The sequence below is a fragment of the Aplidium turbinatum genome, chromosome 3 (assembly GCF_918807975.1).
Source record: "Aplidium turbinatum chromosome 3, kaAplTurb1.1, whole genome shotgun sequence".
NCBI classification, from domain to species: domain Eukaryota; kingdom Metazoa; phylum Chordata; class Ascidiacea; order Aplousobranchia; family Polyclinidae; genus Aplidium; species Aplidium turbinatum.
Window position 1 is genome coordinate 7,815,263 of NC_137474.1, and position 26,765 is coordinate 7,842,027.

General features: G+C 37.7%; 2 protein-coding genes across 2 annotated transcripts; both read right to left on the reverse strand.

Annotated features, from left to right (window-relative positions):
• Positions 1 to 433: 433 nt before the first annotated feature.
• On the reverse strand, positions 434 to 2,174 carry LOC145766501 (uncharacterized). Its single transcript, XM_082578227.1, has 2 exons — positions 1,984 to 2,174; positions 434 to 1,775 (listed from the first exon to the last, which is right to left on the reverse strand). Exons 1-2 carry the CDS (start codon positions 2,172 to 2,174, stop codon positions 434 to 436), a joined length of 1,533 nt encoding a protein of 510 aa, XP_082434353.1.
• A 6,028-nt stretch (positions 2,175 to 8,202) lies between these two features.
• LOC145767241 (protein bicaudal D homolog 1-like) lies at positions 8,203 to 25,686 on the reverse strand. The gene is made up of 18 exons (XM_082579029.1): positions 25,602 to 25,686; positions 24,915 to 25,052; positions 24,357 to 24,491; positions 20,218 to 20,430; positions 19,941 to 20,069; positions 19,199 to 19,287; positions 18,007 to 18,148; positions 15,858 to 15,937; positions 15,349 to 15,484; positions 14,784 to 14,909; positions 14,488 to 14,673; positions 13,974 to 14,132; positions 13,704 to 13,761; positions 13,014 to 13,216; positions 12,483 to 12,593; positions 11,881 to 11,976; positions 11,325 to 11,495; positions 8,203 to 10,899 (listed from the first exon to the last, which is right to left on the reverse strand). Exons 2-18 carry the CDS (start codon positions 24,987 to 24,989, stop codon positions 10,762 to 10,764), a joined length of 2,247 nt encoding a protein of 748 aa, XP_082435155.1. The 5' UTR covers positions 24,990 to 25,052; positions 25,602 to 25,686; the 3' UTR covers positions 8,203 to 10,761.
• Between the last annotated feature and the right edge of the window lie 1,079 nt (positions 25,687 to 26,765).

The window sequence follows — 26,765 nt, forward strand, 5'->3', positions numbered from 1 at the left end:
CTTAAGCTTCATTAGGTGTGTCTTATAGGATAGGGTCCTGTCTAGTATTATGCCAAGGTATACAGGAAAGGGGGTATATTGTAAAGCAGTGTTTTCCCAATTGATGATGAGTTTTTGGCTAGCCTTATGATTGTTCAAGTGAAAGCATGTCACTTGGGTTTTGGAAGGGTTTGCATTTAGGCTCCAGTACTTGTAGTATGTGGAATACTCGGAGAGTGCTCCTGTTAAGGTCTTTTCTATCACCGAGAAGTTTTTTGATTGGGTAGCTAGGCAGAGGTCGTCGGCATAAATGAAACGACGTACATTGGGGGGTTTTGGTTGATCATTGGTGTATATGTTAAATAAGATAGGTGCAAGGACAGAGCCTTGCGGCAGGCCATTACGTTGGGTTCTCCATCGGCTTTTTCGACCATTCATCTCAACAAAAAATCGTCTATTTGTAAGAAAGTGATTGAATAGCTTGGTTGATTGTGGGGTTCTTGATGACTTGATCTAGTTTAAGAAGCAAGGCCCTATGGTTGATGGTATCATAAGCGGCAGATAGGTCTACGAAGACGGTTCCAGTGGCGAGTTTCTGTTCGAATCCATCCTCTATATATTGAGTTAGGTTTAATACTTGACCGCAACAAGAGCGCCCTGGTCGAAAACCTGCCTGGTCATGTGTAAGTTGGTCATCTACTTGCGTTGAAATCCTATTTAGTATGAGGCGTTCGTATACTTTCATGAGGATGCATAAAAGTGATATTGGTCTATAGTTCTTTGGGGAAGAGGGATCTTTTTGGGGTTTCAAAAGAGCTACTACCTTTGCTTTTCTCCAGATCTTTGGGATTGTTGCACCGGCCAGACAATTGTTGAAGAATTTTAAGAGCCAGGATTTTGCTTTCGTACCAAAATGGAGGATCTGTTCAGTAGTGATTCCATCTAGGCCTGTTGCTTTACCACTTTTCAAGTGTTTGAAGGCTACCTGAAGGTCTGCTGGTGTAAAAAATTGATCGTTGGTTTCCCTTTCTAGTAAAGTATCGTTTTTGTACCTGGTGGGTTTGTGGTATCGGTGCTTGGCTTTGGTCTTTCCATTAAGGAGCAGTTGGTGGGCGACTTGGTTTGGTGTGACTGCTGCGAGGTTATTTTGCAGTTGGTTATCAGAATTTAATTTTTTTATGGTAGCCCATGCTTTCTTGCTATTGTGGCGAAGGTCAGTTGACTCTATCATTTTTCTCCAGCGCGTTTTTCTTTCTTCATCGAGTTTGTTGAGGACTGTTTCGCCAAGGTTCTGAGCTTCTTGGCTGAAAGGATCCTGGTTGTATTGGTTCAGGTATTCTTCATACACTTCTTTGCTTTCGATTGTGAGACCAGGTATGTATTCTTTGCGGCTTCCTCTTGGTATGGTCTGTTTTGAGACCTTCCAAACCAGTTTTTGAAAAACAGCGTATGATTGGGGTGTGGGAGGTATATTGTCGATTTCTGCGTCTAGTACTTGTGTAAAGTTGTCCCAGTTAGCTTTGCGGAAATTAAACCGTGGCAGTGGTTTGGAGATTCTGGGCTGAATTACTGGGTTTATGTTAATGCATACTGGGAGGTGTTGGGACTTGGGTATGGGTTCGAGGATTGTTCTTTTAAAGGAGTTGATGTATTTTGAGCTAACAAAAGCAAGGTCGGGATTATAGCCTTTCTTCCATCGGGCACTGTGGAAGGTTGGTTTGTCTTTCGGCGAGTAGAGCAATGAGAGATTATTGTTGGAGGCCCACAGTTCGACCAGTTCTCCATCTTTATTGCTCCTGCTGTATCTTTATTGCTGCTGCTGTATGGCTGTTAAAGTCCCCTATTATGAGGCACGGTTTGCTGTTGTCGATCCAGGTGTTATTTGGCCAGGAAAAAGATTCTGTGGGGGGTTTATATATTGAGAAGATTTCCAATGAATTAGTTTTTATGTGCAAAATTTCTAAAGCACCCGTTGTTAGGTTGGCCGATCCGAGAATCGCTGACTTCTCCCTGCAGAATATGGCACTACCATGGGTTCGGCTGGGAGATTGAATGGCTAAGTACATTCCTGGGATGCTAGGAGGGATTTTGTCTCTGTGTGTTTCTTGCAAGCACAGGATGTCTGGTTGTAAGTTAGCTATAAGAACTGCTTTCGTGGCTGACAAACCTTCCGTATTGAAGCTAATTATTTTCATCGTAGGGCCGAGGGTCTATCCTTTTACCACCCTAAATATGCTCTCTCTGGCAGTAACTGGAATGTAGTGTTGAGATTAGTCTCCTGTAAAGGATTAACGGGGATCGCCACGTGAAGGCTCTCAACATGATCCCCGACTGGAATGAGTTAAATCGATGCTTTGGACAGTTTCCTCCCAGCGCTCTCTGCGGTTCTTATCAAGGTATTCCGTTAGGTTATTTGCTCTTTGAATTGATTCACCGCCAGGTTCAGCCTTTAGGAAATCATTGTACTTGTACTGACATTCTTTGTCCCAGGTAGGGATATATTGCTTTCTTCGCCCTCGTGGGATACCGTCCTTACCGGCATCTAACAGGAGTTGGCAGAATGAAGTGTAGGCTTCATTTATGCCCATGGTTGCTGGTTTTGGTAAACTGGTACATTTGCGTTCAAGATACTCCGTGAATAATGTCCAGTTGGCTTTGCGGAAGTTCCATCGGTTTACTGGTTTTGACTTTAGTGGCATAATGGGGTGTGCAGGGCTTATAAAAGAGGGTCGGTGTTGGGATTTAGGAAAAGGGTCTAAAACAACTCTGCGAGGGAAGGAGCCATTGAGCTTAACAAATGCAAGGTCAGGGTTTGAAGTAGTTCCCCATCTATTAGAATAAAAACTGTCGGGTTGTTTTGGGTCGTAAAGCAATTTAGCATTAATTATGGAAGCCCAGTTCTCTAGTGTAGAGCCGTCACTATTGGTAGTAGCATAACTCCATTCCGTACTGTGCGAGTTAAAGTCACCAGCATATATACTTGGTGAGTCATAACAGGGAATAGAATCGGCCAATAGTTTGGTCGAGGGTGGTTTATAAACGTTAACCACTGTGATGTTGTCAACTTTTGTAGCAGCCCACTCTATTTCATCAGATTCCTTGCTGGAAGCGAGGGGAAGCCATGTCGCAGAGCTATGCACAAAAGTAGCAATTCCGTGAATAGCGCTATGGGTATAAGCAGCCAGTTCATAACCAGTGATTTTAAGTCTGGAAGAATCCACTGCGTGTGTTTCTTGTAGTAGGATAACAGTGGCGTTGGCAGTTGTGTTGATCAGATGTTCAATGACCGAAATTTTGACTGATGTTAGACCTTCTACATTTAGCTGTAGCAGCGTGATGCCTTCCCTTACGGTGTTAGAATATACCTGCCCTAACAAGGGCACATGCTCAGGGGAGGCGTCACGCTTATCAGACTTCTTTGTCTGTGACCTGCAATTTTTGCAGTTTCTGCTTCTGATTGTCGTCATTAGCCTGAAAAAGTTTCCAGTTACCAGGATTCACCACGCGGAGGTAGACGACATGAATCCCAAATTAGTAACTAATTAGTAACAAAGTAGTTACTGAATGTACTAGATAGGCTATCCGGTAGCCTATGTAAAAATGATTTTGTCTGGTGATTAAAACTTTTTGCATGTTACCATGTTCCGTACAATCAAACAAAAAGCGTTTATTTTGATCATAATATCAAGTCATGTTGTTCCTATATCTTTAGTTTATAATTTACCTTTCATTAAAATCACCTTTTATTGCCTCTTACTGTTTCCTGTGAGGTAGGCCAGGGGTATGTAACCTTTATTACAGGAGGGCCAGATATCAATAACCGGGTGAAACCGCGGCCGCACGTTTATTTAACATATGATTTCTAGTAGTTGCAGGCACAAAAAAGTAGTTTTTTTGTTATTTATGTTATTCTTATAGCATTATTAAGGGACCTTATCTCTTTGCAGAAATAATAAGTTAAGACGCATAAATTTCTGAAGAAAACTGCTATTCAAATTTATTGTCACACCGTTTTTAAACGAGTTCAATGAGAAGTTTGCAGCTGGCTTCTTTTCCCGACGGCTTTTTCCAAATTTACTTTAATGGAAGTGCTCGCAATTCGAAGTCTATTTTCCAGGTAGGCTATTTGTCTGTCAGAACCGATCGATAGGGAGATTTCATGACGCCCATTTTAGAAAAAAAAAATTGTTCGCACAAATACGTTAGCCAAAAAGAGCCATTTTTGAAGCAATGGATTTTTTCCAATGTGGAAAGTCATCTTGGTTGAGATGTTTTCGGTAAAAATCGCCAAGATTCATTTCGAAATACTTTGCTTTCAAATCCGTTTTCTCTTAAAGATCAATCAGTTCAAGTTGGATATCAACTGGTGCTTTGTCAATGTCTGTGTCGAATGGCGAAGAGAATATACCAAACAAATATTCATGAGATTTGAAGTCCTTGAAACGAGCCAAAAATTCATACAACAATTTTTCAAATTTAGTTTTCTTCTCAGGATGCATTCCATAGTCTCTCAAAGTTGGAAAGTGGAAAAGATTTCCTATCTGTATGTGAGCTTTCCAAAGTCGTTTCTTGTTCATAAAGCCTTTTATGTGACTATACATTTTTACGTTCCAAATAATTAAACACAATGGATTAGCGGTGGCCGGTGGGAGATTTCTAAAATGGTTAAGAGAAGGTGCGAAATCTATAATAATCCACTCCACAATGAGTTGTTCACACGTACCAGACTAAACTAAATTATAAACACGTTTCGCGGGCCGCACACAATTTAAAATTGGCACATCCTTGCAGGCCGCACACCCCTGATGTAGGCCTATACCATCTTGATAAGCATTCAGACACATAACAGACGGATATAGCGATATTGTCAGGTATCATCTCAGAAAATGCTTAATATAACAAAAACGGTCAGACCAGTGCAAGTAAGAAGTTTATATTGAAATCTACATAAAACTTCAGTCTAGAAACACTTGTCAAACCTTACTGACTCAGACAGTCAAATAAATCGACCTGGCTCCTGGTCTACAGGGCAAATACAACGAAAGAACTTGCAAAACCGATAGTCGCTGCGAGGTCTGACTACAAGTGACGTCATAATCCGCGTGTTGCGCAATGCAATCCGCCATGGCAGAAACGTGGCCAAAAATGCAAGCGCGTGGAAAATCATAGTTTTGATAATTTTTATTGAGATAAATATAGCCTTAAAAATAAAATGTAAGGGCAAAGTTGGTATTTATAGATTGAAACATGCTCTTTCAGATAAAGTGCGGTCAAAGTTATCGTGCAGTTGCACTTTAAAGCATTTCTTAGCGCAGAATTACACTTAGCGAACTTTTTAATTTTAACCTTGTAGCTCGACTGGTTAGGGCGTAATTTAATCAAACCACTGCTCCGCAGCGCCACCACAGGCGAAACTCCGTATTTCACTGCTCTGGGACGACTTTGGTGGTATTACGTCATCCTAAGTTGGCATCCTTAGCAACGGATGAAACAAATGTTTCCTAGATGTAATTGGTGGATCACAGTTATTTGGTCGGAGTTGGGTCAAGCGGTTGCTTTTTTCGAAGATTTATTGTTTTTTGCAGTTTAATAAAACTGTACTGGATACGTTCCTACAAAACCTAAAATATACTTTAAGTGAAAAATGAAGAAATCGTACGAATCATCATTCATATTTAATTCATCATCACTATTCATAAATAAATAAAAGTTCTCTCTCTCATAATGTGCCTTCAGTTGGCCATTGAAATCCTGTGTAACGGCCATCTGGATCTGGAAAATTGTTTCGGATTCTCCAAACAATGCATGACGGCATCACAATCCGATTGTTGCTTCCGAGAGCATCACCTTGTGCTTGTAGTATACACTCCAACACATGCCTGTAGGCATTTTTACTTTAGTGGTATTAATAAAATCATCTTCAGTGAAGTGAACATATAGGCTACGACTAGTTTTGTATGGCCCATCCCACTTTCGAACACTTGAAGAAAACTTTGAGCATTTTCTTCTCAGTAGCCTACCTTGTTTTGTGGGAAAGTGGGAAAAGAAAGCACACGGTCTTTGTCACTGACAATGTCACATAAACAGCAATTTGTAGGCATTGCCTCAACCATAATTTAAAGGTGCTGTTTGTGAGATACTGTTGTTACACTGCAAATGGCTATAGCCAGATTAGGACAAATAAAAAAGTATGAAAATTGTAGCCCTATGAAACTGCAATTTCAATTGAATTGAGATGCTGTTTGATAAAAGTAAACTCAACCTATTTGATCGAAACCTGATAGTAATAATAAGTTCACTTTTTCATTTTGGTAATTCTTAATTTGCACATGCTTTAGACCAACAGAGCCACACACATTCACGTTTTGCAGTAGCCGTAGCCTACCATACTTTACCAAGTCATCACAGAGAAAGAATGCATCCTTCCCGCTTACTGTGACGTCACAGCGGTGTTGCCGTTTTTATTTTCGCAATTGAATGAGTGCCAAATTCGCCGAAGTCAACGAAAGTTTGCAAGCGTGTAACTTAGTAGCCTGTTGATATTTTTTACGATTTGCTGGTCAGGGAAGTTTGTTAGTGTGATCTTTTTGGTATCTTAGGTAAATTTAGCGAATTTATTTTCCTGTCAGAGGCACTTTAAGCTCTCAAAGAAGCTGTCTCAGTCCGAAAATAAAGATTCCATTAATCAAGCAATTTACTAGCCTAAGATGTTGTTAGTCAGTTTATTTTTATTTTTGAACGCCGCAGCAAAAAATGCACGTAGGTACAGCAGTAGGCTACTCTAAAAAGGTAGCCTAAATGATAAAAAAAAACGCGAACGTTCTCGAGTCGAGATCAACCTAAAACACTGGGTAAAGAGATTAGGAACAGTTGCAACACTTTCATTGAGTAGGCTAACATAACACCACCAGCATGAACATCTGCAGTGGTGGCCTTTGGGGTGGGCAAACTGGGCGACCGCCCAGGTCCCGCAAATTTATGGGGCCCGCGCTTATCCAAAATATGCACAAATAAAATTTGCATTAAGCACTAGCAGGAAGCAGTAGGGTAACTTAAACTTTTTCACCACATTTGTTTTCCGACCTCCATCGCAGAAGAAAATTTGTTAAAAAAATGCTCTGATGAAGCAACCCCAGAGTTTGCTGGAGAGTGGAGACCTTGACAGTGAAGAACTTTTCATTGAAGTGCATAGCTTCACAAAAATATATTCACCATTGAAAACAAAAGAAACCACAGTTCTCTCTGTTGTACAATAGCTGTATCAAAGCAAACTGAATGTTATGTACCCTAACTTGTGTTTGTTACTAAGACTATTTCTTACTGTACCTTCGCTCTACAATGAGCCAAAAACGCTTGGTTGGACTAGCTGTTGTTTCAATTGGACACAACGTGGGCAAAACGTTGGACGATGCTTCTCTTATTAAAGAGTTTTCCGCAGTAAAAGCTAGAAAGGTGTATTTTGTGTAAGTGCTGCAGACGGGTGGTGTAGTGTAGGACTCGGAGGGCACTGGGTGTGGTGGTACAACATAGCATCAGAGTGATATGAAGATGTCACAGCATGAAATACACCTTTCTCGCTTACCATTGCTGTTTGTTGTTGTATCATGTTAATTCCTTTTTGTGTTATTGTGATTTATGGTTAATTGAGTTTGCGTACTTTAATTTGTCGATACCGGGCTGTAGGGGGCCCTCATATTACTTCTTGCCCAGGGCCCACAAAACCTTAAGGCCACCACTGAACATCTGTCAGGACTGATGAGTAATCTTCAGAACATCTGTCAGGACTAATGAGTAATCTTCAGACTACATAGGCCATTAAATATGCAGACTGGCAAAATAACAAAAATGTTTGAAAAGGCAAACATGTCTCGCAGAGGAACAGTCTTAGAAATTGAAATTAACATTACGTCTTTTTCATTGGGCTCTTTCCAAATAAACCCCGTTTCTCACCTTCCATACAATGTTTCATCTTGCTCAAACCTGTCTGCCGTCACCCCGACACGACAAATTGCATTGTTGACTATGATAATACCAATAAGCCTTAATTTGGCTGCTCGACAGACGAGCCCAGTTACAAGAACAAAAGCTGATAACTGGAATTTTTCGTCTTGCAAAAAAATAATCAGGTCTAATCATAGCTCTCGCGTCAAAAACTTACCACTGGATTTGGTAAAACTATTTGCACATCTGCGAATAAGAGGAAGTCGTTTCACTCAATTGTCAGGAGCAACAAAACAAACTGTATTTTAGCTTCAAAATCAATACAAGTTTGATACAACTGCGATAAAAACGTATCAGCAAACAATCCTTTCATAAATATAAAAGCTCATTAGTTTCATATCTTCATTGCGTATGTGAACGATGAATGGTTAAAGCAGAATACGCACAATGAAAAAATAACTGCAGAGAAAAACATAACTTAACATAGTAGGCCACAGTATAGAAAATATGGTTTTACGAATTTAACGTATTAAAATAACTATATTTAAAGTTTTAGGGTTAAATTAGTGAAAAAAAAAAAACAGTTTCAAGAAATAAGGGGCAAGAATAGGGTAGGTGCGGGACCCATGGGACAGATTTTTTTATTTGTTAATAGCGACTCCAACATAAATGCTACGTCGTCCATTTTTTCATAGTTTGTAGATCCACAGACTTACAAGCTATGATGTAAAAATTATTGAAATGTTATAATTAGTTATTGAGTTATTCAACATTTTATCAATGTTGTTGGTTGTCCCATGGGTCCCATACCTATGGGACCGATGGGACAGTGTTATGGGACCGATGGGACATATCTAAAATTGCACAAAAGAAGTACAAAAAATGATTTTATGAACTGAAATTGGTTATTTACATTAAAAGTGAAAAATCAACATGAAAAGTCAAGTTCCTTTGTCAATGTTCGTAAGCAATTGCAATATCCATGTATAGATTGTCTATACAGACGAAACAATCTCTGAGAAACCTAGAATGCCGGTTAGGCGTGTTGTTATATCAACTGGTTGTGACAAGGATTATTTTTTCTATATCTTTTTGAGAAATTGAGGCAACATCCTCATTGTTTGGAAAAACAAATTAAAATGCCTATTTAAAATGCCCTTGTCCCATCGGTCCCGCAATCAGCAATTTTGAGAAATATTTTTCTGCTGTCCATGCTGTTGACATCTGAAACTCCATTAGTATCACAAACCTTGCTTCTTATATCACTGATTTAAAACAACTTTATTGTCAATCATTGTTATTTCTGATATTTTCCACAGATTTTTTTTAATCGTATAGCCAACATTTACTTTAGGGTCTTAAAATTAATATTTTGCCGCCATTGCTTACACAGTTGAGCAAGATCCTTTTCCTTTCACGTGCGCAACACGAGATACATATCTCGTGTCCAACATTAATATTGCCAAAAATTATTCACTAGGGGGCAAGATATCGCGCTGTCCCTTCGGTCCCCGTGTCCCATCGGTCCCGCACTTCCCCTACGTGTGAAACACAATTAGAAAACTTAAGCTTAAATATTTTCGTCAACAGTTCAACAAAGCACGTGCTTAGTAAATTTCTCGTTCTAGCTTTGCTTCTGTATCGTTAAAATGTCTGTACAAAAAAGTTTTAAAAAATGTTTTGAATCGCATCTTCGATATCCAAAAATTTAATTTGCTACGTAAATGACTGCAAAGACAAAAGAATACGATAATTGAAATTTTTATCATCTGCTCTCAAATGAAGATATGCAATGCAAAGTTCTAGATCTCTAGGACATTCCAATGGTAGCCTATATCACCAACGTCCATTTGGTATTAATTTAATAGAAAGCGGCCAAGCGACATATAAAAACAATGATATAAAACAGATGATAAGTCAGATACGTTTTGTTTTTCTGGTAATATTGCAATACAACAACCATATAAGAAAATAAACCACAAAACTGCGTAATTCTAAGTCACAAGGCGTCAATACAAGGCTACAATAAAGAAGTCGAGATGGTTCACTCTCACCGAAGACATAAAAAAGTACAGGAAAGATTTTGAAGAAGCAAATAAACTTATACACAAATAAAGTCGATAAACAGTGAAGAAATGAAAATAAAAGAAATATTGAAAAGTTTTTGTCATTACCTGCAGAATAAACTATGGTAGGCTATGATAAACACTGCATTAAATCTAAAACGTACCACTGTAAATAAAAAATCTTTATTGATTCGACGTTGTTCGACATAAAATTAGCCTTCTATTTTTTTGAATAAGCACTTTTCTCAAGCGCTAAACTCGAAGAATCTGTATTAACCAGGTGACACAGTTTTACATCCAAAAAGACTTCAAAATAGGACATTACATCGGTAAATATCTCAGAATATAATTCTCACGTTTTCCAACAGTTGACAGCTGATTACTTGGTAGCACACATTAAAACACTGATAAAATTCTTGAAGGCAAGATTATTGAAAAAAAAAATAGAATATAAGTAACAATACAATGAGACCCTGCATAAAGCAATAAACTTTGGAATACAACTAAGAATCTTTGAAGTTTCTGATCTAAATCTGTGGCAGTTGCCACTCAACACAAATCACAATGCTTGAAGATCGAAAAAATGTTACGTTGTGCTTTTGGAAGATTCTAGAACAAGATCTGATGGTTTGACGGCGTAAGACTGGCTGAATGTGAACAATCTTATTGGTCAGAAAACAATGACAAATAAAACACGTTTCTTGAAGTTAAAATTCTCATGATAGCTGAAGAAAAATTAACATTTCAGTTGTGCATATCTCGTGGTGGTATCCTGTCATCTGAAAATACCGCTGGATTTAACCTTTTCAATTTTCTTTTTGCTCACTCCGTTGCTGGTGGTAACGACAGTGGCATACGAGTTCCGCACTGGCCTCCGTTGTTGCTCTCTGTCAAACTCCATGTCTTCCAGACGCTACAACAAGATTCAAATCAAAAACACATTTTCATTTCTTTTACAAGGCACTAGATACAACGAATCCAGAGCTAAGTGACGTTTAGACAAGTGTACATTGTGACGTCATCCTTTCCAATTTCATTCTTTCACAAAATTTAAATTTCGATTATTTTCAGGGCTAAGAAACGTCTATACTCAAGGAAGATGTGCGACGAGTCCAAATTACATCAAGTTATCGTTGGACTCGTCGTTTCCTTCAATATAGAATTCCAGGCGGTGCATCCTATGAATCCACAATTGAGCTTCTCTGTAGCAGCAGACTGCTAGGCGTGCAGTTGTTCTATAATTCGTTATGTACCTTATTATTTTTGCACTAAAAATATTGTCAGCTTTGGTGCCAAAATATAACGTTAACAACTATTATCGTGAGCAGTTGATCACACCTGCGTGATGGCGAGTTTCTGGGTGATGGTTTTGCGGAGGAGAGTGTTGAGGGTGCGTTTCTCCTCCTCTGCGTTGACTAAATGTCGCTGCATGGCATCCAGCTGCGAAACATATTCATCGCAGCGCGCAGCAAACATCATGCGCAGCTGCGCAAATGTGACCGCGTCTTCCTGCCGAGAAAATGAAGATTTTACGTCATTTCAAAGCAAAAAGAAAACAAATACACAAAATCATGGAAATTTTGGAAACGGTTTTTGTAAAGTCATAATTTAAGTGTTTTTTATTGACTTAAATTTAAAAGCTTATTTTATAACGATAACACGTTAAAAACGAAATATATAAGGTACAAAGACTGTTTTAAGCAGAACTATTTCAAAGATCAGTCTGGTCTGTCGTTATCAGTCAGATCAGTCTGGAAGCAGAAGCTGTCTTTTTATATCGTTTCAACGTCGTTAAATCTAAAAACGGCAACTTTTGCAGGCTGGTGCCAGAAGAAAATCTTCGATTGTCAATTCACGTTTACAGATATCTACACAAACATCCGGGAGTCTGTACCTTGAGAGCTTTTAGTTCAGCGCGCAGTTTCAGCATAGTCTCCGATACTAGCAGCTTCTCATGTTGGTATTTGCTCTTTAGGTTTTGAACGGCGATCTGAAATGAAACCGGCTTCAAAAGCGCCCCGACTTCACAAGACACGGTTAGAAAGTCAATGTATAACATACACCGGTAATGTAAAATGTTGAAATAACACGAAACATCACGCCTATGTAACCATAGGTTGTAAGATGCAAATTTTTATTTAAACTTTTGAGTAGACATTGAAATTTTATGTCCAATTGCATATACTTTCATTAGGTTTCCAAAATTTGCAACTTACAGCTTATGACAATTCCAATTAATTTTCAAAATCAATGTATAACGCACAGAACTTTAATCGACTGCTTTCATGGGGAACGATAATAATCAGAAATAAACTGCAAATTCTAAATAAAATTTCCTTAATATAAGATTGATAGAAATGATCTGCCATGAAAAACGGGTCGATTTCCAGACAGTAAAATCCGTCATTTTTACATTAATTCAACCTCCGCAGACGTTGAATCAATGTAAAAATGACATGTTTTGCTGTGAGTTTGAAGCGATCAAATGAGACATACCTCTGCTGTGTGTTTGTTAGCTCTAAGCACAGTGCGCAGAGTGGCGATTTGTTCTCTCTTGGAGCTGAGGAGGGAGCGCAAACGCAAGACCTCTTCCTCTAAGAGCTGTACCTGGGGTAAGCCAAACAAAAATATCGGTAAAAAACAGGCCTGTAAGCAATTCTTCGTATGATTCGAAATGACGAGCACGTCGAGCAGTGTATGTGCTCAAACTCATGTTTCGGAAAATCGTCTTTGAGATGTGGGGAATAACATTTTATCGCATGCAAATATATGATAAGTTTTCTATGTAACTACTGTAAAAGAAACATTTAATTTTGAGGTTGCTTTTGTGGGGAAAACACTTTTTCTTTTCTGGTTTCTGAGGGTAATTATTTCGGTCTTAACAAATTTAATTGGAAATGGAAGATGCTCTTTATTTTGCGTCATAAGTAACGTAAAAAAGATAAGAGCGTCACTTTATGAAAAAGTGACAAACTTCTTCTATGTAACTGATACACGATTCAAACTAACACGAGACAACCAGCTCACTTGTTCATGGGTTTCAGACAATGACGTTTGGCCGCCTTCTTGCGGTGTAACTTCAATCGTTTGTGTAGTTTTTCTCAGACCCTTGATGGCGCCCTTCAAGTACTTCAGCTGGTCGTGCATGGTTGACAGCACAGTTGGCACGGAAACAGGGTCAGAGGAGAAAGCTTTAGCATCCTGGCTGATTGGCAACGACATTTCATTTCCTGCAATGCATAAACACATAACGTTGAAATACTGTAAATACGGGGTCGTAGAAAGGCTTTCTGCACATCATTTCAACTATTGCGCGACTGAAAAGTTTTACAAAGCACCTTTGCTTATTGAACAAGTCTTGCGATCAAATAAACTTATACTGTATCTAAGACTCGACCAAGACGAGAGTTTAAATCTAAAATAGTGTATTTAGCGAAAAGCTTGTCTTAGCTACACTTCAGTTCCAATTTGTGGTTGAAGCACAAATCCTATTTTGTTAAACTACGTATCAACGCTTTGAGTAGACACATCTTTCCTCATTCAGAAACTTTGAAATCTCATTGCAAGATGGAAAATGTAAATAAATCCATGCTGTTCGCTCGCAAAAGAAGTTCAATTTGGAGTCGAGAATAACTGAATAGCTTCAAATTACTGCAGCCTCGCAGCACTCCGAGTCTATTACGAGACACAGTGGCAAAACTGGCCATTGAAACTCACCAAGAGCATTACTTGCTTTATGCGTTTTGCCATCATCTTCTTTACTGGTATTGCTTTCCTGAGAAGAAATTTAGTTGTTGGAAAATATATATTGACAAACAACGTTGACAGATGTCTGAGTCTGTGGCAACCAAACATGAAACTCAAAAAGTAACGCGGAAACATTAAGCACTTTGCCGAAAATTTATACTTATTACTGAATGTCACTAGTCTAGAAATACAATTGGCTGAAGAAAATCCTACGTATGTTAATCGTATAATAATTGATACCTTGGTTTCAGTGGTTCCCAGAGCAAGTCGTTGTGGAGAGTCTCCAAACGCAAAGCAAGCATGATGATAAAGCAGAGATATAACTTCGCTGAGATCGGAAATCTGTTCCGAAGTTTTCCGAAATTCTTTATCTTTGAAAGCAAGAGCTTCATTCGAAATCTGTTACAATAATACAAATAATAATTGACGATTGCGGTCCGCTTTTATAGCAAAGCTGGCATATACCTAGCCCAACTTTAACAACGAAAGCATGGTTAGAATAAGTGACATCCTAGACTCAGCGTACACAGAAATGCCATAAGGTTCAAGAACAGCTGGTTAAATACCTTGCGGGGAACAGCACTTTAAATAATAATGGCAGTGAACTGGCTTACACAACTCGTTCAAACTTAGCAGATACGTGAAACTGGCAGAAAATGAAGATCAAAAAATAATTTAGTATTCTGTTGGGCTAGTTATAAAACAGCACAGCAAAACGTTTACTGTAAAAATTCTACATTAACCAATAACTCACTTTGATTTCGGCTTCTAACACTTGGTTACGTTGGGTTATGGTGGATTGTTTTGTTTTAGTTTCTTCTAAGGCAATTTCTAACTTTTTCTTAGATTCTTTATTACTCTCTTGCTCTTCTCGAAGAACTTTGACCTCTTCTCGTAATCGTTCCGCTTCATTTAACGCGTCCTTGTAACCAATTTGAGCCTGGAAGGTCAAGGCAAAATAAAGAAAATTTAATCAAAAATTGTCGGCGCCTTAACAAGCTTTCGTCTGTGTTATTAAGAACAACGCGAGTTGATTTTGGCAACACATACCGATGCAGTTTTTGAGTTTAGTTCATTTTTAGCCTCTTCCAGAAGTTTTCTTTGTTCGTGAAAATTGTTCAACAAAGCCTTGTTTTCCTGCTCAGCTTGACCAAGCAATTGTCTCAACTTGGTAATCTGCGAAAATAACGGACAATTTATCGCCGCGTGAATCCGAATAACATTCAAAGGTAAATAGGAAACGAAAAATAGCAATTACTCTTCGCCATTTAAAAGATAATTTCATTGAAAATCAATTTGTGCGTTGCTTCTGATATTTACCTCGGCAGCATAAGTATCTGTGATCAGCTAGACGCTGATGTCTCATGACATCTGTTCCGGTTTCTCAATGTTATTGAGAATGAAAAGTTACACAAGAATCTTTGACTTGTTATAGGTATTATACATGTTATTAGTTTTAAAGTCTAAACTACTATTTTTTACATTTATTTGGTCAAACTGTCTGAACGATAGCACTGATGCACATTTTGCTTAAATATTTTATTATTCTCAAAAAGTGTGCGATTGCAGGGTGAAAATCCCGGGTAGTCACAATGCCGGGTATCATGCTGCTTACCTCAGACAAGTTAAGTTCACTGAAGAGATCGTCTACGTCACATGACAAGCGAGTGGGTGGGGTCGTGTGTAAGAGGTCAGAGGTTATATGACGTACGAAAGGGTGATCTAAGCCTTTTTCGTTCATACTTTCATCTCTGTAATCAAATTTTTAGTTGTTAATATCGCTTTCATGACAAAAAGCGTGTTTGTGTTAAGCAGTAGTTTGAAGAAGTTCGCCATGGTACTTTAAAGTAACTAAAACTGTTCTGAAATTTTGACGCTAACTTGGCAAGTACTAAACAAGGCTAAACGTAATTTTAGATCTTCTAATTGCAACCACTTTGAACATGAACCCTAAAAATTTAAGACGACAACAAACTGAGTAGCAAGCAGGGCTGCGGAGCCGGAGGGATTTTGGGGTGTCCGGAGTCGGAGAGTCATAAACCGAGGAGTCGGGAGTCGGACATTTTTCGCCCGACTTCACAGCTCCGGTAGCAAGTTGTTTTCGTTGCAGTGAAAATACTTTACATTATTGGGCCGCCATCTTGATTCTTGACGTCATCATAAAGCTTCAAACTTTCACGAAACGACGTTGCACTCATGTTGAGCTGAAAAAACATGAGGTGGAAATATAACATATGGTAATTTTATATGATAAAACAATATCACAAAAATATATCTAACTCGCAAAAGTTCTCATTCCCACGGTTGTAACGTCGCTAGACGTTAAAACGATGTACACAGAGTAAATTATTGCTGTCTGGTTAGTAGCCTGGTAAAGAATTGCCACTAAATTACAAATGATTGCAGCACACGAATATAGAGCGTGGGCTTACCATGCGAAGTAAAAATATTAATTTTATAACAGCATATTGTTTAATAACTATCATAATTTTCCCTCATCGTTTTTACAGGTCGTAAAATTTCATACAATAACGTGTACTCTAAAGTGAAGTTGTTGATTTTAATATCAATTCTGAATCGTATTTCAAGCTTTTCTTCTAAAAAAGCGGACAAGGCAAGAGGGGAACAAAAAACCTTATGCTTTTTTTCTTCCCTTAGTAAAACAATTAAACAAACAAATAAAATATGCGTGAACAGTTCAACTGAGTTAGGTGCGTAGGATTAATAAGTTGAAACTGTACAACTTACTAACTACCTAAAAACACTTTGCATCAGAATCAGAGTAAATTTTGCAACATCACACATGCAGTTAAAAATCTACACTTTTTCGAATAAATAGTATGGACACAAACTTTTTCGAAAAAAATGACAGCAATTGAAAATTCTTTGGTCGATTATATACCACGCATTACCAAATTAGCCATTCTTTTAAAAATAAAACTGACAACTGATTTTATTTTTGTGCATCATGACCTCAAACAAATATATTAAGTGATGTCTTTGAAGCAGAGAGACTTGTTTCTATAAGCAATACAACCGAAAATAACTACAGTCGTGACAGAGCTTTAACCGAGAAAGGGTTTTTCTAAGCGTATCATTGCTGGTACAATTATCGAACATATTTTGCAACTAACTGATTACTTTATTTCAAAATTATACTTCATCACTTCCAAACTTTTTTTTTTTTAAACTTCCAAACTGATTCTTTACTAGAAGTTAGAATAACCTTCGCAATGAACGGTAACAAAGACTAAAGAAGCTGAAAAGCAGCTATAATATAGCTGTGATAACATACACTGATCTTTTGACCTGAATGTATATACACTCACAACTTTATGTAAAGTTTCAGTCGTGTCACCACTGCATTAAACAATTGCAAACTTTTTTGTGTGCATGTAAATTGACCTTAATCTTATTTTGTGTAGTGATCACACATCAACGAATTTTTGCGCCATACTCGTGACTTAAAAATGGTACAGCACTAGCCACTTTGAATGTTTTGTAAACATTAAAATAGTTTTTTCAAGCTGTTCTTGAAGAATTTAAAAGCGCTTTAGTTAAAATAAAATACAACTCGGTGAATGTTCTAGTCCACAATTTCCAATTTCTGCACACTTGTGCAATCAACGCACAAGTGTAAAACTCATTAAAAAAAATTAAACCTCAAATTGCGATTTTTTCCAAGACCATTATTGTGGACTTACCACATTAGCAACGCATCTTTCTAGCATTAAATGACGTTTCTTACTACTTTACAACAGCCCTACTGGCTACACCTGAACATTAGGACAACGTCCATCATCATTTTAGTAAGACTTCCTTCTTACTTCTACAGAAATAAACGGAAAACTTACTACCGCAGCTAGCAAAACTAGTTCTTTCTACAATGATTCAACATCCACAGACGTTGAATAATGCAAAACGACAAACTTTGCTTGCTTGCGTCAAAGATACTATGTTACGTAGTTCTTTTGCGTCTTTCAGGTTTAACACTGAAGAAAGATAGAAAAACAACGAACTCAAATTCAAGTACTAAAAAGTAAAAATATTAAATATGTGAAATGTGTTAAAAAATTATACCCTCTGACTGGAATAACTTCTAAAGACAAGAAAGACTGCTTAACTTCGGGAAATAAAAGTGCATAGACTTATGAATTTACAAATCAGAGACCGTATCAGTAAAATAAAAAGAGCAAGTCATTTTGCTCGACAAAACCCCATGTATTTGAACAGAGCTCTATCTAAACCGCAAAGTGCACACATCTTCACTTACCCCATATCCCGGGGTATTGATGTGTTGTGAAAGTTCTCGTTTTAGAGACAGCTTCATGTCCCGTTCTTTTGTGATGGTCTCATGAGCTTCGTTAAGTTGCAGTCGCAGCAGCTCTTTCAACTTCAATGCTTCTTGAAGTTGGCTTAAAATGAGCAAAAGGTATAACATAGTCAACCGCCAACATATTACATTAGTTTTTTGCGTTGAGAAAAAACATTGGCGTAATTTTGTTGTTTTTCTATGTCAGCTTCTAGTTCTTTTGGTATTAACTGGTGTTAACACAACTTATACTGCGGCATAATTAGGGATGGTTAAAAACGGTTCTTTAAATCGTTTTTTTTTTTTTTGCTTTTTATCCGTTTTATTTATTTTTTATTTTTTATACTATTCAAGAAACCACTGTTTTTATTTATCATAACAAAGAACTGCAAAAGAAAGAGTTGAATTATAGCTTATTATAAATTAGTTTGCTGCAGTTTTGACTAAGTTCTGTAAATCAGAAGTTTAGTCGCATGCTCAACAAATGGTACCAATGAGCCACTCAACTTCGAGTGCCACCAATGATGAGAACTGTTCGCCTATTCGGTCCCAGTGGTGACCATGTTAACAGTCAACTTCCTTGGTTGTTTGTCTTGATTTTTTTTATTAGTTTGTTCATTTCTGTCATTTCTTGCATTGCATATAGTCTATTATAATGAGTATTATGATGTTCTTTAAAGTCTAATTGGTGAATATACAGTCTACTCGACTGATACACGTTAACTCATCGATAAAAAAGTAGACAGCACCACACTAAACTGATAAATTCAAGATTTCAATTTTAATTTAATAAAATTGAATTTGCCAATTTTAATGTGATACTCTATACTTTTTTTGATTATTTTATCACACTACGCATCCTTTTGGATCATTGGTGAAGTCAAAAAATTTAATGAACAGTTTAGTGACGAAGTTTCATTTTAGTAACTTATCGATGTCTTGATTATTTCAGAAAAAATATTTCAGAGAAGCAAAAGTGCAAATTTTGTTCCAACATTTAAAGCATAATTTTTTTTTTAAATGAGCTCAAAAAAACGACTCATATCTCTAGGTATGATATTTATTTAGTTATGTCAAAACACTATATATTAATGTTTCCTGAAGCAAAATGAGGGCAAACATAAAAACATGAGAAGACAAATTTTCTAGCCACCTGTTCAGAAACTCTGTTTCTTCTTCAAATCTTCTGATCTCGTGCTTAAAACCTTCATATTCTGCTTGTGATTGTCGTAACGCAGAAACCTACAAACAACACAATGCAATTTGGGTAAATTAATAAAGCATAAACACTGTTCATTGAACAGACATAACTGAGCAACAACAGAGAACAATTACCATTATGAAAACAAAATAGCGAACATTTTCGGCTAGATGCATATAACGCGTATTAATTCTTTAAAACAACACATTGTACAAAAAAATCGAAAAAACATATACCGTAGTATAACAACAAAAATATGGTCTAATCACTCTAATCTTAAGATTTTTGACTGATTTTGAGTTGAATTTACTTTTCAGTTTGTTTGTCGTATCCAGGTTTACACCCGGTGGTTGAAGATTTAGATTAAGTGAACGGGATGGCAAGGAAGCCAATCTTCGTGTCCACCTTCAGGCATGCCTTTAAGTGTCTTGTCAAAGACACAGCCGCATGTTCTTGAGCGGTGTCGAACCGGCGCCCTTTCAATTGCCGTTCCAAGGCTCTCACCACTGAGCTATGCAGCCGACAAACTAAGGTAGTACTAGTTTGTCGGTCGTACTAACTAGTGTAGTTCAGTTTGTACTAGTGTGTAATAAATTGAACAAAATCCATCATACTTTCAAATGAATTTTTTCTCATGACTATCAAATAAACATTAGACTCATTAGAGTAATAGACAGTAAAGAAATGAACTTACTTGCTTCTGTAAGGAACAGTTTTCTTCTTCTAACTCACAATATTCCGACAATAACCGACCTTCCTGGCTTTTCAACTCCTTTATTTCTTGTTTCAGAATTAAACGTTGTCTTTCATAAGATTGTGTTGTCTGAACAAATGGCAATTGAAGAAAAAAAAGTAGATTAATAAAGAATGGTTTGTACCAGCATTCACAACACTTGCAGAAATATCTGTTAAAGAACAAGTAGTTATCACAAACGTAGTCGTAGGTAGATCTATTTATCAGACCTACTTACTGATGATAACTCATTAGATAAAGTTGTTAAACGTTCAACTTCTGAAGCAAAATTTGTAGCTGCAAGTTGGCTACGTGCAAATTCAGCATCCCGCTCTTTCTCAACAGCCGCAAGCCGATCTTCTGCATCTTTTTTCTGCCGATGAAGATCACCTTCTCTTTCTTCTCCTTCGCTGAAAACTTTTTTTGTTTTTGTCTGAGAGCTCTGCAATGCCTGATGTATAAAAAATTAAACAACCATAATAACTTTAAAATACAGTAGAATTCGCCTATAACGGCACCTCTAGGGGATTGCAAAAAGTGACGTTATAGCCGAATTGACGTTATAGACGAATTACCGCAAACTATTCCAAAACTGTCTTTTGATAAAAGAAAGAGGTGTATAATCCAGTCAGGTTTGCTGTGTACCACCAAACTGACAAAAGTCACGCAGAAAATACAGTATTATAAACAAAGAAATTGTTTAAAAAAAATAACCTACAGCGAGAAAGGTACAGGAAACTTGAGCAATACAGCTCGTTACATACATTAGTACTGTGTAACACTGCGGCTTCTAGTTTATACAGTACTGCACGTGCAACTGTTGCTTTGAGTTGTTTAAAGGTCAGCTGTAGAGCTGCTTTTTGCACGTGATAGTTTTCACGCGGTAAAAAAGTTAATTCAGTTAATTAAAGTCCCTGCTGCGAACGACGTAGCAAAATAAAGGGAAGACATTTTGCAAGCAGCAGCACTAACTGGATTAAAAGACTGACCGTTCGTGGTGAAGGTGATGGCTTGAAGTGACGTTATAAACGAACAAAAGACATCTGGGGACCAATAAAGGGTGCTGTTACATGCGAATTGACGTTACAGGCGATGCTGTTGTAGCCGAACTACAATGTACGTAAAAGATAGGAATTCTGCCGGGACCGAGCGAAATGTGACGTAATAGGCGAATTGACGTTATAAACGAAGTCGTTATAGGCGAATTCTACTGTAAAAGTGAATGAGTGCATTGTTGAAAAACAATGGAACACTTTTACTTACTAGAGTATAGTAAAACAAAAGTTTTGTATATGACATAACACCTGAATGTTTTAAATGGCATCATGTATGAAATTAAAATTGAATTATTGAAAAATATAAATAAAAATACAAACTACTGAGTAGCATGTAAGATTTTTGTGCTTCAAAAATCCAATATGCTATCCAGTAGTTACCACACTTATTAGTACTGGGGTTACACTTACGTAAACTTTCCATTTTATGCTTGCAGCATAAAGCTAAAATTTTATGTAATTAGAACATAAATACCAGGTCAGCCACAGAGCCACAAGCAAGCAATATTGCAGTGGGGTAGTCACGCTAGCAGACTTGCTTCTTTAGCATCATGTTCATTAGGGTGGGTCGATTTCTCTATTTATCATATAAATTTGAACATAGGTGCCACTTTACCTTCTAAACATTTCCTCAAAGTTTAAAATCGTTTTATGCACAGCAACCCATTACCCCAATGACCCTCTGTTCCTATAACAGGGTTGCCAGATTGGGCGAAAAGTTGAGAAATTTTTTGTCATTTACCTCATGTTTTCACCCAATCTGGCAATCCTGTGCAGTGGGCGAACTTCTAATAGTTGTGCGGTTTAACACACCACAAAAACTTTGGGAAACTGACTCTTTAGCTTATTTATCCGATAATGATCCGAGTTTCATGCAGAGTGTCTCAACAAGTAGTGCCTACAATACCATCCCAATCCCTTGTGTTGCAAGGGAAGCCGATCGAAAGATGGTTTCTGACAAAACAGTTGCTGCTACTGCTACTTTGCAGGATGTGTTAGGAGAAGACTTCTCCACAGACATCATTATTGACCCACAGAAAGTGAGACGTAGCCGAGTCAAGAGGGGTACTGGATTGAAACCAAACCAACATGTCATCAATAATTTGATATCGCTCTATTTCGATGGGAGAAAGGATGAATCATATGTCTTTGATGACTACCACCACAGGAGAAAAATAAAAGAAGACCATTACGTTTTACTGACACAACCTGGTGACATCTACATCTCTCATGTCACAACACCATGTGGTCGTTCAGTTGACATTTTAAAATGTATGATCGACGAGAATATGAACATGGATGGAATTCGAATAACAGGTTGTGACGGGACAGCAGTGAACACTGGGAATCGTAATGGAGTAATTGCTAGAATAGAAGATCATATCCATGATCCAGTATGAAGTTCAGTGGAATATATGTTGGCCTATGTTGCCCATCAATGAGTTACCATTGCGGCATCTATTTGGATTATTTCGAAATACATCTGGTCCAGAAACATTCATTGCTGAAATTGGCGATATTCTGTGGTCAAACCTTATAGCCTTGGAGATCGCATTGTTTGATAAAATTGAAACTTCCCATTTACCAAAATTGGACTATTCAAAGAATCCAAGCACAGACCAGATGTACCTTTTGGAAATCTGCCATGCAATCAGTTCTGGGGAATGCTCTGAAACAATCTTACACAGAGATCCTGGGAAATAAAATCATTCACAGGAGCAAATCGAATGTGCCGCTATTATGCTAGTCAAACCCATCCATCAAAAGCTGTTAAGACATTGACACGATTCATTGCGACTGTATGTATGGGCCTGTACCCTGTATGGTTTGCCACTAAGATGGTCACAGATATCAGCGATGCTCCAGCAGTAGGCTACTCTTCCTTATGATACAACTCAGTCGTGGACTTGAGCCAGTAGAAGTGCAGTCTGTCATCGACAAATCGATCAAGCAAAATTGTTATGCAGCTCACCCCGAAAACTTGCTATATGCCATGTTTCATGACAATAGACCTGCCATTCCTGAGGTAGCTGTTAGGCGAATTCTGAAATCACGAAAGCTTTCATTTACAATAATACGAAGATTCCATCACCTTGCTTGATCAACTTAATCTTAATTGACGTTAATGAACCACCATGATTAGCATCTAAGAGTGAGGATGAACTTTGGGATGCAATAAAGTCAGTCCCAGTAAAATCGTCATACACGCCACAGACACAAGCCGTTGAAAAATTGATTCGTGTAGTCGCTGAGGTCAGCCTCAAAACTGTCGGAAAGGAGAAATGGAACTCTATGATTCATTTTATCTTAGATGCAAGGAAGCAGGGGCCTATATTTGAATCAAAGAAAGACTGTGTTGTTTAGTTTAAAGTCCAGGTGTGGTTTAACTCATTAAATTTCAATTGTGTTTCGATTTCACTGTAGTCTACCCATTGAATATAATTTACCGTAAAGTAGAAAATTGTATTTTTCCATACCCCCCTTGGGGTAAGTGGTTAGAAGCACACCATCACATTGAAATTTTCACACTTTATGATATTTAGTATGGCAAGCCTCACCAAAATACCGATTTATGCGACAATCCGACTATTTTGTGTCAAAATCGACCCACCCTAATGTTCATAGCAGTTGAATATGAACCATTAGAAACAAGTCCAAATTTGCATGAAAACTGCAAGATGGGTGGCACTGTTTTGTATTTCACTAAGTCACTCATATGCAGTGCATTCTCTTTTGCATGTACAGTGTACACCAACATTCACCTAACCTTTCATTGTGTTAATGGTGTAGTAAATTAGTGCGTATTATACAAGTGCAAATTAAGTGGAGTTAAATTTACAGTTTCAGACTAACTATGGTCTGAAACTATAGTTATAGTTAGTCTGAAACTCGTGGTCTGGAAAACGTTGAGTTATTGAAACAGAATGAAATGCATTACCTACAGAAATTTTCAAGATTGTGCTGAGGTGGCCATGATAATGAAGTGGTCTTATTACAAGAGTTGTGGCCAACTGGGATTCCACTGTTATGATATATAATAAATGGTATGCAATATGCATACTATAGGTATGAAACCTCCAAATAGCTACGGCTTTTGTGTGGTTACAAAATATACTCGGAAATAGTTTTTAGCCTTTACAACAAAATATACCTCACAATAACCAAACACAAAGATAAGCAACAAAGCAAGGTGCACTGATTGCATTAGTGATATAGCAAGTTATTTCAAGCCTCTATTTTCGCATGCATAAACATAAAAATACCACAACCCTGTCATTAAATTGCTTGCACTTAGTCAAAATGCATACATCCATTGTGATACCTTAGTACTTAAATCAAACTCATGTCTTGCGCGATCTAACTCTTGTTGCATAAACTCAAGTTGGGCTTCCAGGTCACCATTTTGCTGCTGTAGTTGCCGCTTTTCTTCCAAGACTTGTAGACCATACTCTGCAGCCTGAAAAAGCCGTATTATAAATATTGTAACATATGCCATAACCATAACATCAAAAGACTAACTAATTTACCTCACTTTAATTATTTGATATTTCAGCAATGTTCCAACTTTCATACTTCAGCATAGGTATGTTTGACGCATGTGGTGTAAGCGTAATACATAGCCTACCGTAACGTAAAATAATAATCATACAAAATGAAAATACAGTAAGGCTTCGCTTGTTTCTTATTAAAAATAACTGCAAACTGTAACATTCATAACTTCTTAAACTATGTAATAAATTAAGCGTAGGGACAACTTATGAAATAGGCTATATACACTTAATTTTTCAACTTCTTAAATCAGTGACTTACTTTGTTGCAAATAAAATAGGTTAAACCAAATATAAATTAGATAAGCTCTACTAAAAGAGAAGTACCAAACCTGAATTTTTTGTGTTTGAGCATCTTCTAATTCAAGTCTTAATCGAGTGATTATTTCTTCAGATCTTTCTTCCATCACATGCCATGCAGTGCAGAAGTTTTGACACAATTTTGTTAAGCCGAGTTTGTGTGTAAAAACCTTAACAATAATAAAACAATCATTTTTTTGCATCTATTGCGACAACATAACAGTGAACCGAAGTATCTGCCCCGATACTTCAGTTGGTTTCTCACTACCAAATCACAAGATTCACAAGGCCCACGAATCAAAACAATAACTTTCAACCTTTGCCAATCAATCCTCTTATTTTGTATCTATTGCATTTAAATGAAACTGCCAAATAAACTCAGGTTAGATAAATTTCAGTGCTCAACTGATCAGCTCTGCATTGTTCTCATAATAGGCTACCACTCTTGTTCATGCAAGGATCAGCTGAACAAATGAAAGTGACAGATGAGTCAATGATGACAATATTGTGACAATGTTGTGTTAGTCTGATATTTTGTGTGATGACTGTTAAAAAATTTGAATTCTATGGACTTTGAGTCTGATTGCAAATAAATAAAAATAAAATACAAATCGAGCACAGTAGTGAAAATCCAAGTTGGCAACACTGTATTCAGTGACGCCACAGAAATAAACAGAAAAAAAATTTAAAAAATTAAAATAGCATTCAATTTCAATCACCTTTCGTGTGGATAAATTCGAAGCCTAAGTTATAACCTCAAACTTCACTTCTGCTCCAAATATTTTGGAGATGTTGCATCCAAACTCCACTCTGAACGCAAACCATCGGAAATCCTTTTTTGTGCTATGGCCGAGTGGTTAGCGCGTTGGGCTCGCAGTCGAGAGCCTGCATGTTCGACTCCAGCCACCCGCACTTGCTGTTGTTTCTCTGGGCAAGAAACTTTACGATAATTGCCTCTACCCAGTGATTGATTTCGAGTAATGGGTAGTACCAAATTTAAGTCATAAGTAGAGTAGACAACCGGAAACAGACATTGCCGTAGGCTGCAGCGTGGGTCAGGTGTAAGTCGGAAGGCATACACCGATGCATAGAACTCAAGTCCGCTTTCCCGCAATGCAGGATAAAGATATGAAAAACAAAACAAACAAAACAAAACTATAAGGGATCAAAGCTGAGTTCATAGTCAGGGATGGGCATTATCGGCGATAATTTACCGGCGATAAATTTTTATCGCCTATCGTTATCGCTCAATCATTTTTTCAGTTATCGTTTATCGTTATCGCCAAAGGCCACATTTGATTATCGCCGATAAATTTTATTTCGGATCAACACACAAGTGGAAAGAACATGAAAAATAATATATTTTTACTAGCCACCTAGCACGAACTAAAAGTGAAACTAAAAGTGAAACCAGTTCTTCTTCAGTGCCTGAAGTGTGTGTGCACAGGTCGTTGTCAGGGGAGGGGTACGCCCCCCTGCAGCGACGGCCCTGACAACACAATGATTTTTAGAGTTGCAAATTGCAATGCAATGAAATGCATGCAACAATTCTCTTGTTGTTTTGCTGCAATCGGCAATCGCGAGTGAATTTTACAATTGAAACGTAAGCGCACAGGTGGCACAGCTTCCTTTGAAGCAAAGCGAAAGAAATTGGCAAGTGGTTTGTGAAAGTGTCGCAATACGAGGCCGCTTTCAAGTAGGCTAAGCATTGCAGCAGAAAGAGAACTCTGAATGCAGCATCGTGCCTTTTACCGCACTTTTCAAGATCAAGACTCTGGAGAGTGGACTGGAGAGAGATCAAGACTCGTCATGTTGATGAAAACAGTTGTGCTGCATGAGATGGGGCAGCGCTAACCAAGAAAAAAAAATTGTCTTCATCGCAC